General features: G+C 42.1%; 1 protein-coding gene across 7 annotated transcripts in view; it reads left to right on the top strand.

Annotated features, from left to right (window-relative positions):
- The first annotated feature begins 8,702 nt into the window (after nucleotides 1–8,702).
- mast2 (microtubule associated serine/threonine kinase 2) overlaps nucleotides 8,703–12,753 on the top strand; it is a 206,007-nt gene continuing 201,956 nt past the window's right edge. For all 7 annotated transcript variants that reach the window (XM_075486106.1, XM_075486107.1, XM_075486109.1 and 4 more), the window contains exon 1: nucleotides 8,703–9,498. In XM_075486106.1, the coding sequence (XP_075342221.1) occupies nucleotides 9,412–9,498 (87 nt within the window). In that variant the 5' untranslated portion in view covers nucleotides 8,703–9,411. The remainder of the gene's footprint in view (nucleotides 9,499–12,753) is intronic.

Raw genomic sequence — 12,753 nt, 5'->3', positions numbered from 1 at the left:
ATTTCCCTTCTTTGTCTGTGATAACAGTCTATATCTACAGATTTGTTGTTAAACTAACTACTTCCTGAACTTCACAGCCTCTGATAAGCACAGTTTCATTCGAGCTGTTTGATGCCAACCTGTGAAAGAGACAGTTTGGCGTTTAGCTGAAAGAGTGGAGCCAAAGTCAGACTGCAGTGCAAATAGAAAGGTAAGATTAAAAGCAAAGTTCAGAGACAAAGCACCCAAATAAATGAAAGCAAAAGCTGAAAGGCAAAGCAGCAGTGTTCGTACAGCCTGCATCAGAGTAGCAGCAGCATTAGCAGTGGCTACGTCCTGCTAAAGCCAATGATGTCACACCTGGCCCACGGTACATGTGATTCATGAAAAAATCCCAGATGGAATGAGAAAATGCTGCATTTAGTGAATATCACATATCAATCAGAAACAGGGCTACAGTACGAGTACTTTTTTATCCCCTGAGGTACACTCTATACTAATGTACCCCCTAGGCCAGGGGTGGCCAACCCGCGGCTCCCGAGCCGCATGCGGCTCTTTGTCTGGTTTCATGCGGCTCTTACGTTCATATCAAAATATTTTTTTTTTCGCTTCGTTTGAGTTCAATACGGCAGCAGCCTCCAACCTTTTTTTCTCCATGGACCGGTTTAATGTCAGACAATGTTTTCACAGACCGGCCTTTCAGGTGTGGCGGATAAATACTACAAAATAAAATGATACGACCAACACAGACTCTGTGGTATTTAGTAAATATAATAATAAACTTGAATCCACTGTGTACTTGTATGTTTTTTTTTTTTTTTTGTTTTTTTTCTGTGTACTTGTATGTAACTTTATTAGCAGCGTCCTCCTGACATAACATCCTCTCTGCCTCCTAACGCTCTCTGGTCGCTATGGTAACGCTCAAAATGCAGCTTTCTTTTTCTTGGTGGTCACAGCCTCTTCTTCTGTCGCCTCACTGGGAAGAAGCTTTCCAAACACGCCTGTTTTTGACTAATTTTTGCTTGGTTCGTGGGTTTAATATCAGCGTTGATGCGTCACGTGACCAAGACGAGAGCGAGTCAAAAACAGACGGATGGAACGGAGAGAATTCGGTCATTTTTCAAAAATAATGTGGCTCTTTGTGGTAACACAGTAAAAAATGCGGCTCTGACCGGTTGGCCACCCCTGCCCTAGGGTTAATTATTGGACCTAAAGGTACCTATATGTACCTTTTTGAGGGTCCAAATGGTACATATATGTACCTTTTTTTCTAAATGTTGGGGTACAATAGACAGGCTATGTTAGGCTACTTCAGTATAAGGGTACAAAATTGCCACCAGAGGTGCAAGATTGGTCTCTAGGTACAAACCACAAGGGTACAAAACTATACCTTCTGAGGGTACTGCCCCAAAAGGTACAATTCTGTACTTTATTTTCTCAGAGTGCATATCAACCAAATCAAATCAAATCAAATTTATTTATAAAGCACATTTAAAACAACCACAGTTGACCAAAGTGCTGAACAGAAGTAAAATCAAATAAAACAAAACAACAAAAAGAATTAAAAAACCACAGGGAATAAAAACATACAACATTAAAAAAGAAAATAGAGAGTAGGGAGATAGAGAGAAGGAGAGAGAGCCAAGAATCAACTGGTAGGGAATGCCAAAGAGTACAAATGGTCCTGTGCTCTTTGACACCAAAACAGAAGAAAAGATGATGCTTCTGGGGGTTACCCACTGGAGGAAACCAGGTGGGCTAGTCCAGCACCCGTACCCTCTTCTTCCTCAGCCGGGCCTTTGGACTGTGTGCAGAATACTGATTCTGGTAATGTTTCAGTCCTGGTTCTGTTGGACCTCAGCGCTGCGTTTGATACTGTAGATCACAGAATCCTGTTGCACAGGCTGGAAAACTGGGTTGGACTTTCTGGAGCGGTCCTTAACTGGTTCAGGTCCTACTTAGAAGGCCGGAGTTATTTTGTTACAATTGGCAGCTATGAATCTGAGCGAGTGGCCATGACTTGTGGAGTCCCCCAGGGGTCAATTCTTGGACCTCTTCTGTTTAACTTGTATATGCTCCCTTTGGGTCAGATATGGCAGAACTTTAACATCAATTATCACAGTTATGCAGACGATACACAACTTTATGTGTCTCTGTCAGCGGACGACTGCAGCCCAGCAGACGTACTGTGTCAGTGTCTGGAGGAAGTAAACACCTGGATGAGAGAGAATTTTCTCTGGGTCGGTCCCAGAGTCCATATCCACAGTCAGATGTTCTGTGGGCAGATGAGCAATGTTCCCTCTAAGCTGCTCGCACATTCTCAGCGCACAAGAAAATCTATGCAGTGTATAAAATAAAATGCACCATAAACGTATTAATTAATATCTAATACCAGGCGTAATGTTTTTCTGTACCATTTTTCAATGTAATGCAATGAGTGACAGGTGTTCAGCCAATGATAAGGTTTACTCACGCTATGCAGCCAATCAGAGCATTGATGGTGCTTGCATATGTGCCCTGCCCATACGAGCCGTGCAGGTTAGCTAGCTAACAGTGCGGCGGAGTTAAGAGACGCAACCCCGCAGCGCTAGCCTGATTAACATAGACTTTCAAATCTCTTCGAGATTCTGGTCTGACCAAGATCATAACGAATACGATTGGAAATGGCCTGGTCAACCCGCCTCCCTCGGGTTGCTACTGGTTGTGGCCAGAAAAGGCTGTGCCTAAGCTTTAGCCAATCACACCACTCTTTGCTCTGACGTATGATTTAGCTACCAGCGGGGCTAACTGGTAGATTAAACTCTTACCAAAGCCAGTAGGGAGCAAGGCGAAAACGTCTTTTCTGTCAAGAAATGATTCAAGGGCTGTTCTTTGCTCGATTTTTAACGAGAATCTCCCGTCGAACACTTTCATTACAGCATCTACAGCAGTGTCAAAAGCTTGACGCTGCTCCATGTTGATATTGAATGAAGCGCTTCCGTGTACAATCCATGGGTTGAGTGGCAGTTCAACCACGTCACTACCTTGAACCCGCCTTGGTTGGCGCTGCTCAAAGTTGATTGCTTCCCGACAAAGTGGGTGGAGTTCCCATTTTTTCGGGAACTCGAATCCACCTGAATGAGCAGTTGGCCTGAGTAAGTGTAGCAGAGCCGAAGGTGTTGCGTCACTGCGAGGGCGGAGCCTGGGCACCGCAGCGCCAGCGACACATCCACTCACCGAGTCAAAGTCAAACAGAAATGCGGTTATTTTAGGATGGAATGGCTGTCTGAGTGCAAACAGAAGAACAAGCGGGGAAACTCAAGAGAGTCTGGCTGATATTTTTTTCTTTTTTGAGTGAGAAAGGTCTACTCTGCTCACAGCAAGAAGGTTCCAGGTTCAACACCCAGCTGGGGCCTTTCTGTGTGGAGTTTGCATGTTCTCCCCGTGTATGCGTGGGTTCTCTCCAGAGGTGGGACCAAGTCATTGTTTTGCAAGTCACAAGTAAGTCTCAAGTCTTTTCCTTCAAGTCCCGAGTCAAGTCCCGAGTCAAGAGAGGCAAGTCCCGAGTCGAGTCCCAAGTCAAGACTGATAAGTCTCAAGTCAAGTCCCAAGTCCTACAGTTTCAGTTTTGAGTCCTTTCAAGTCCTTTTAACAACAGAGAAATAATATTTACACAGATCATGTATGCTTTTAAGATCTGTATTTATTTATCAAATCTTTTTTGCAAGAACATTGTTTGAACAATGAATGAACACATTTGAAATAAACAAACAGAGACTGGTGTGTGTGTTTGTGTTTGTGAGAGAGAGATTGGAAGGGGGGGTACATGAACATGACATGAACAGGGTTGTGCTTTTCTATGTTAGGTAGGGCCCTATGCTGCATTGCATTTGCAAAAGATCAAATTGGCCAAAAGTCTGTCAGTCATTTGTGCACGATGGGGACGTAGTATGATGCCCCCATGGCTGAAAACTCGCTCCACTGGAGCACTAGAGGCAGGCACTGCCAAGACTCTGATGGCCACTCGGAAGAGTGAAGGAAGAGTCTTCATGTTCAGTGCCCAGAACAAAAGGGCGGTCTGTCCTTCGGCTATGTCAAAGTAGTGACTTAGCTGTAGTGCTGGAGAGGTCCCAACATCCTTCTTCTGCCTCTTATGGTATGCAGCAAACAACCCTTCTCCTTCTCCAAGGTCCTCTTGCTCTTCATCACCCAGAGGCACAGGTTGCTCAGTATCTGCAGCATCTTGCAGGATCAATTCTGGACAAAACATGTAACAACAACAGCAGAAACAGAAACTTATTACCATTGTTTTTGGTGATACAGTGTTAGACTGAAAAATTTAATTATTGTTGCTGTCAATTAGATCAGATTATGAAGGAAAAAGTTGCATTAAAGTCAATAATATTTACCTTTAACTCGTTGTGCCACTTCTGCCTTGATGTCACGACTGACCAGCACATGGGGCTCCACCCACAACAGAGAAAAGGCTGGATCCAAGGCGGCTGCTTTGAGGTAGACTGGGTCTGAAAAGGGGGCAGTGATCCCATCTTGAGTCCTGGCCATTTTCACGTTAATGAAGATCCCGAGAAATCTTTTGTTCAGGGGTGCCTGGAGACTTCTGACCATTCCGCTCAGGAAACAAACTTGAGGTTTCAGCTTCTCCAGGTGGTGATTGAGGGACAAGATTGATGGAACAACTGCACTGATGGTGACGACCTTCTCTCCCTGTGTCAAATCAGTTGCTTCTCCAAACGGCTTCAAGATGTCCACCAACTCCTTCAACAGATTCCACTCTCGTGGTGTGAATGACAACTCCTTATGTCCAGCGTTTTCTAGAACAGCACAGAGCTTTAGATGATCACACTGGAGAACTGCCTTTACTTGCCTCAGTGTGGAGTTCCATCTTGTGTTGACTGCAGCAGGGATGCCTTTCTGTTCCCCAAATTCCCTTTCAAACACATCTTTGAATGTTGTGCTTGTGTGCAGCAGTGAGCTAAGTTTTGACAACTTGGAAAGAGAAGGACATGCCACTTTTGTTTCTTTCAAACCGTCTCCCACCACCAGCTGAAGAGTATGCGCAAAACACTGCAGGCGCTGTTTCTTTGCCATAGCAGCATCTACCGTTTGCTGATCTTCCAGGGTTAAGTCACACCAGAGATCAGGGTCATCAAGATGATCTCCGTCATCATCATCCTCTTGTTCACTGGGGAAGCACACAGTGAATGCCTTTCGCATGTTAGCAGCATTGTCACTAATAATGTAGTCCAATTTATCTTTGATGTTGTATTCATCGCATATTGACTCAAATTCGTCACAGATTCGTTCAGCTGTGTGTGAACCTTTGAAGCGATTGCAGGCCAAGAGATTAGTCTTTAGCTGTATCCTCTCTCCCTCTCTATCTATCCAGTGAACAGTGACACCAAGGAATCCCCTCATCTCTCGGTCAGACCAAATGTCCACAGTGACTGAAACATGGTCAATGTTGCTCAATTGAGTTTTTAATCTTGAACGTCTCTCCTCAGCGAGGCTCTCTGTTTTTGATGTCAATGTTCTGCGACACACTGGGCTGTACTTACTGTCAAGTACTGTCAGGAAGTGCCAAAAACTCTTCTTTTCCACAATAGACAGGGGAAAGTTGCAATCAATAATCAAGTCGGACAGTATTGCATTGGTGATAGCTTTCTGCTGTGGATGACTCATGCAGTAATGCCCTACACGGCTGTCCAAGAATTGTGAGATTGAAGGCTGTTGTGGTTCAACTATGATGCTTTTGTTCATCTGGTATTCTTCAAATCTGTAACAGGTAAGCATATAAAACAGATGTCAGAAAATCCCTGTAGGTCAAAAAACCGCTCCCTCCTATTATTACACAGCGAACTGGTGCTAAGTAGTCTGAATCCCCTTTACTTGGTAAGTAGGGATATTTTTAGGTAAAAAAAAAAACGCTCCCTCCTATTATTACTTTTTACGTGGTAGGTAGGGATTGTAGTCAAATCGCGTCCTTACATAAAGTTCTATTTACATCTTGAATAGCGATTTTCTGAAATGCATGCTATTACAATACAATTAAATATTAATTTGCAAATACCTTAAACTAAAATATTCAGACGGATTTTAATTTTTTTGCATGATTATTTGCGAAGTTATACTAACATTTATGGGCAAGCGTTCCCGGCACCGTTAGCTATGTTGAGCGCTAGGTTTCGGGAAACGTGGCAAATATTTGTACTGCTTTACCTTGCCATCAAACAAGCCTGCTATGTAGCTAGCAATTGAGTTACTTAGCAGATAAGTTAGTGTTGGTTTTCATTCAAAACTTACCGTTCTTTGTGCAACTTCAAATGTCGAACGAAGTTGGAAGTTGTCGCGTCTCCATCTGTGATCTTCGCCCCGCATGTTTTACAAACTGCAAATCTTTTTTTGTTGACCACCTCGTAATTTTTATATCCAAACGAAACTACCTTCGGTATCATTTTTGCCTACTGGCGGGTTGTTCTCTGTTCCTCTTCATTGGTTGTTGTCCTGTAATTTGATTAGTTTGATGCTGTCAGATGATCAAAACAACGTGGATCTAATTTGATTGGATATTGTGCCGACAGCGCGCTGGCTCTCTCTCTCTCACACACACGCACACAGATGCACACGTGCAAATAGAGATAGAGCATCCATGTCAACATACTTTTTAATCTTTGGGTTTGGGGAAAGTAGCAAGTCTTTTCAAGTCAAAAGGATCAAGTCCAAGTGAAATCTCGAGTCACTGATGTTAAAGTCCAAGTCGAGTTACAAGTCTTTTTAGATTTTGTCAAGTCGAGTCTAAAGTCATCAAATTCATGACTCGAGTCTGACTCGAGTCCAAGTCACATGACTCGAGTCCACACCTCTGGTTCTCTCCAAAAAATCATGCATGTTAGGTTGATTGGCATCTCTAAATTGTCCTTAGGAGTGACTGTGAGTGTGCATGGTTGTTTGTCTCGTTTGTCTCTATGTGGCCCTGCGATGGACTGGCGGCCTGTCCAGGGTGTACCCCGCCTCTCGCCCATTGACTGCTGGGATAGGCTCCAGCCCCCCCGCGACCCGACCGACGGATTCAGCGGTATAGATAATGGATGGATGGATGGGTCTACTCTGCAAAACATGCAGGCTGCAAGCATGACTCTCACATATAACATACTACACATCTCATGAACAACAAGATTTTTGTCTTTTTCTTTTTTAAGTGGGCCAAATCACTTTTATTAAAAGTAAACTAATGAAAATTGCTGCTGTGATTTGATTCTTCTAATAAGCCATGTAACTTGCTATGATCCAAGGTTTTGAACAGGTGTGATACAGGTGTGTGGCCACAGCGTGCACACCTGATGTTGCTCACAGTGGTCCTCAGTGTGCTCAGGGAGCTGGTGTGTTTACCCAGACACATGAAAAAATAGAGGGAACGTTGCAGATGAGTCATAATCAGTGAGTTATGAGAACAGAATCATGTCAGCTGTTCACCAGCAGGTGGCAGCAGACACCAACCAAACTGAAGTCACCTTCACCTGCTCAGAAAGACTCCGACAGGCTGCTCCTCATTAAAGAGACCCAAACCCTCATTAGTTTCATTCTAACAACACTTTGAAAAGGTCTCACGAGATAAATGAGAGAGTGAAAGGTTTTTACAGAAAGAACCAATCAAACAGTCTGCTGGTGAAGCTGAAGCCACAGAAGGAAAAGATGGAACTCCCTTTCAAAACAAAACGTGTGAAGTTTAAGTGAAACCTTTCTGCTCATTGTTGCTGTTTTCTGCGTTTCACTGTGAAGAATAAACAACTTACAGATAATCTTTAATCTTATAACCAAAATCTGAGGTGTAAGAAGAGACTCAATGACATGTTGAAATCAGGAAGCTCCAAGTTTATTTTTATTAAATATAAATAAATCTGATATTAAAAATGCTGACCAAGCACACCCAGGTGCTGACCACCTGCCTGCACCAGCCAATCACAGCTGCTATAGATATGTAGAATTGCATTCTATACATATCTATGGGGGTAGGGCGGTCACGGACAGAGGAATACTCAAAAACCCACATTCAGTACTTTACATACTAAAAGACCCTGTGCGATATTTTATTTATTCGGTCATCTGTGCAATAATTCACGTCACTGCTGTGCAATATCTTATCTATTTATGGTCAGACTATGTGCATACAATGTGTAATTAACACAAGTGTAGTGCATTATGGGCAATAACTCAACCATAGTGCTATAACTTATTTTATTTAACTCTCTTTACTTTGTATATCTTGTACAGCCTATATTCTTTTTTACACTTTGTTTTAGATTATTCTATATTAATTATATTTTAATGATATATTATATTAATTATTCTATATTATACTGTATTTTAGATTCATAGAGATCCTATGTGTGTGTTTGGAGCTACTGGGGACTTGAATCTCCCTGAGGGAGTCATCCCAAGGGGTAAATAAAGTTCAGTCATGGGGCAAATAAACCTGAAATATTTACGTTTTTATTTAAAAAAATAAATATGGACTTCGTCTGTAGTGTGATAATTAGCTTACTACTTTGATGTTTATAATAACCTAAACGTTTGAGAATTAAGCAAGTTATGTCTTGAATGTTTGAATGTTTCACCATCAACACAATGTAGTCGGCGAGAGATTTCTATTTTGACCAAACGACACTTTTATTTTGGTAGGCGTTGACCGGAAGTTGCGTTCTTCTTCGTGCCAACCTGACACCGCGCCGACCGTGTGTCAGAGAGTCAGGAAACAATCCGAACCGCGCCGCGCCGCCACAGATCTTTAACCCGGTGTGTCCCCCGAGGAGAGCTCAGCCTTTTTACCCGAGGATGGAGGGGCACTGAGGGGACAAGTCCGGGGAACAACCAGCCGGGGCGGAACGCGCCGAACTCCGGCGGGAAAAGCCCGGAATCACCCGTTAAAGAGCGGAGGCGAATCTGTGAATCTGCCCCGGGAGTCACGGTGACTCCGGGCAGGTAAACGTTAGCAGGCAGTCCGGCTAGCCGCTCGGCTAGCTCGGATAGCTAAGAAGCTGCGCTAGCTAACTGACTAACTGAGTAACTAAGCAACCAGCAAGTTGAGAAAACTACAAGCGTGAAACGCCACAAACATCCCGGCTTTATTGTCTTGGAGGACACGCCGGCGGCGGCGTGCTGGTGCCCGCGGGGCTGATTGACAGCTGTTTTTTCCCCAGATGTGCAGCGGCGGCGGAGCCAGAACCGCAGGACCGGCTGCTGGAGCGGGATGTTCCGGCCGAGGGTGGACCAACGGCCGAGGCTGAGCCGGAGACACGCGCACACCAACCGAAACTGAGCCGGAGACACGAGCCGGAGACACGCGCACACCAACCGAAGCTGAGCCGGAGACACGCGCACACCAGCCATAGGCTGAGCCGGACGCTCGCGCACTGACCGTTTTATTTGACCGCGAAGATGAGGAGGACAGAGAACAAGAACAAGAGGAAACTCTGTAGTTTGGAGCCGCAGCGGAAAAGCGGCGAAGAAGAAGAGAAGGATGCGGTGAGTAGCTGAGGAAAAGGGACATTTCGCTGTTTATTTTGGGCATCTGGAACCGCCTTAAACCAAGGCCCAGTTAGAAAATACTGAGGCTGCTGCCGGAGAACCGGCCCTAAGCTGTCCTACAGAGGATGGGGAATTCTTTAAAAGACAGTTTGTGACTCACAAAAGCTTTATTCTATATATAAAAGCACAAAAAATTCCAATTTCTCTACTGTTTTAAGCATATAAAGCATCTTAAAGGATGAGAAATGCTTTAAAACACAGTTTGTGACTCACAAAAGCTTTATTCTATATATAAAAGCACAAAAAATGCCAATTTCTCTACTGTTTTAAGCATATAAAGCATCTTAAAGGATGAGAAATGCTTTAAAACACAGTTTGTGACTCACAAAAGCTTTATTTTATTTATGAAAGCACAAAAAATTCCAATTTCTCTACTGTTTTAAGCATATAAAGCATCTTAAAGGATGAGAAATGCTTTAAAACACAGTTTGTGACTCACAAAAGCTTTATTTTATTTATGAAAGCACAAAAAATTCCAATTTCTCTACTGTTTTAAGCATATAAAGCATCTTAAAGGATGGGAAATGCTTTAAAACACAGTTTGTGACTCACAAAAGCTTTATTTTATTTATGAAAGCACAAAAAAGGCCAATTTCTCTACTGTTTTAAGCATATAAAGCACCTTAAACCATATCCAAATCACACTTTGACTGCTCGGATCTGGACTGAATGATCCTACGGAGGATGGGAAATGCTTTAAAACATTTTATTTTATTCGTGAAGCGGTTATTCTAGTTGTGAATGTTCACTAAAGTTAATTTTCACTCTTGTTTTGGCACATAAAGCCTAAAAACCACAGTTCTTACACCGACGTCCCTGGATTATCCTGCAGATATTGTGTGATTTATTTCTAGTTATTTGTGAGAGGTTTGGATAGAGCTGATTTAGAGTTATTCCGGCCTAAGTGTTAGCATCTTGTGGTGTAGCTAAATGTTAGAAATGAAGCGGTGAAGCGGTCCTTTTCCTCCTCTCCCAGCTAACCGCTGAGCTTTGACTAAAAGTTGCTGTTATTGGGTTATTCCAGCCCGTCAGCCTGGTAAAAACATGACATTTATAAACTGTTGCACTCAGACTGAGCTAAGAAGTGATGTTGGGCTCAAACAAACCGTCCCGCTCAGTGAAAGGAGTGAATAAATTGGCCGTTTTCAGGCCGTTTTCAGGCTGTTTTCAGGCCGTTTTCAGGCTGTTTTCAGGCCGTTTTCAGGCCGTTTTCAGGCCGTTTTCAGGCCTCGGTGCTGCTGAGGCTGCAGCCGTTCCTCCTCAGCGTGTCGGTTCTGCAGCTCTGACATCAGAGGTGAACATGGTGAGATTCTGCCGAGTCATTGCTGGTGCTGCAGTGGAGTGCTGTGTCAAGGTGAAGCTGATCCAAAGTGTTCAAAAAGGAGCTGGATCCATGTTTAAATATCAGACCGACACCAAAGACCTGGAGATGCTTTGGTTTTATCAGCAGGATTACTCAGCAGTTTCACAGCTTTGCATTAATGTTTTAGAGCTGATTAACTTTTAATTTCAGTCCTCAGATTCCTGCATTAACTTTAATGTTTATCTGGCAGTGTGAACCCAAAGATATTTCATGTTTTTGCATTATCAGCGTCATGCAACGCAGTGTAAAAGCACATTCTGCACATGTTCCAAAGGCACGGCAGAGGAATAATAATAATATATTTTATTTATAAAGCACTTTACATCAACTTAATAAACCTGAGTGCTACATTTTGATAATAAAAGTGTTTTTATTGATTTTTCTATTCAAACAACAAACATCCCATTAATAACAAAATAACAGGACTCAAGATCTATGTACAAATATCTGTCTCAACTATAGACGGATAACAACAAGACAAATCACCCTAATACAAAACATCAAACATACCACCACCCATGTGGCCCAGACACTCTAAAATAAATAAACAAATAGAAAATAACAACAATAATACAATAATAATAAAAAAATAAATAAATAAATCCATGGATTTTATTATACATGTATACATGGATATTTTATTTATAAAGCACTTTACATCAACTTAATAAACCTGAGTGCTACATTTTAAAACTAGCATTTAAAAAACAAAACAAAGAAGAAGAAGAAGAAGAAGAAGAAGAAGAAGGAGGTACGAGTGCTGGACTGGCCAGAGGTGGGCAGAGTAGCCAAAAACTGTACTCAAGTAAAAGTACTGTTACTTCAGAATAATATGACTCAAGTTAAAGTAAAAAGTAGTCATCCAAATAATTACTTGAGTAAGAGTAAAAAAGTGCTCGGTGAAAAAACTACTCAAGTACTGAGTAACTGTTGAGTAACGTCTGATTTATTTGTTAACACAAGCATTCAATCAGACAGACACAAATACTAAATAATCATCTTTAGGTAAATTAGAGTTCATCCAACTGATCAAATAAATTTTATTAATTAATTAATTACAAAATAGCTTAAATTAAAATAATCCAGGTAAATTCAAGAACTTCAATAAAAAATAAAGATACTTAGGAAATGTTTAAAACATCCATCCATCCATCCATTATCTATACCGCTGAATCCGTCGATCGGGTCGCGGGTGGGCTGGAGCCTATCCCAGCAGTCTGTTTAAAACATATGTAACCCATATGTAACCTAAAAAACAAACATTCACCTATCCATGGGGGAAAAACGAGTTTAGGAAACTTAGCGCTACATGTTTCCTCAAGTTAGATGTTGAGTTTCTGCTGAAATGTGCGTTTGTTTTGGTTGACACAGAAGACACATAATGTAGCTGTCAAATTAGAGTTCATCCAGTTGGTAAAATAAATTAAAATGAATTCATTAATTACAAAATAGCTTAAATTAAAATAATCCAGGTAAATTCAAGATGGAAAGCTGTTCCAACCTCCCTGATTTGGGCCGTTAATCAGCCTGACTCTGGAGTTTAGCTTTGATAAATGCATGTTTTCTGGCTCTAAAAGGATGAAACTGAAGAACCTTTTCAGCTTGTGGTGCATTAGATGTATAATCTAAACATTTACAGACATTTTGAACCATAAAAGTGATAAAAACCATGAGGTTTTGTGTGTTTAGCTTTCAGATTTAACACGTTGTTCAGAGTGTTGGGATCAGCTGCTTAACGTACCAACCTGAAGCTCTTCAGTGTGTATGAACATATGAAATATCGTTTAACAAGGATGAAGTCACAGCTGTGGTCCACAGTTTCTGCATGA

The sequence above is a fragment of the Odontesthes bonariensis genome, chromosome 15 (assembly GCF_027942865.1).
Source record: "Odontesthes bonariensis isolate fOdoBon6 chromosome 15, fOdoBon6.hap1, whole genome shotgun sequence".
Classification (NCBI taxonomy): domain Eukaryota; kingdom Metazoa; phylum Chordata; class Actinopteri; order Atheriniformes; family Atherinopsidae; genus Odontesthes; species Odontesthes bonariensis.
Note: the sequence above shows the minus strand (reverse complement) of the source record. Positions and strands in the feature narration are given on the sequence as shown.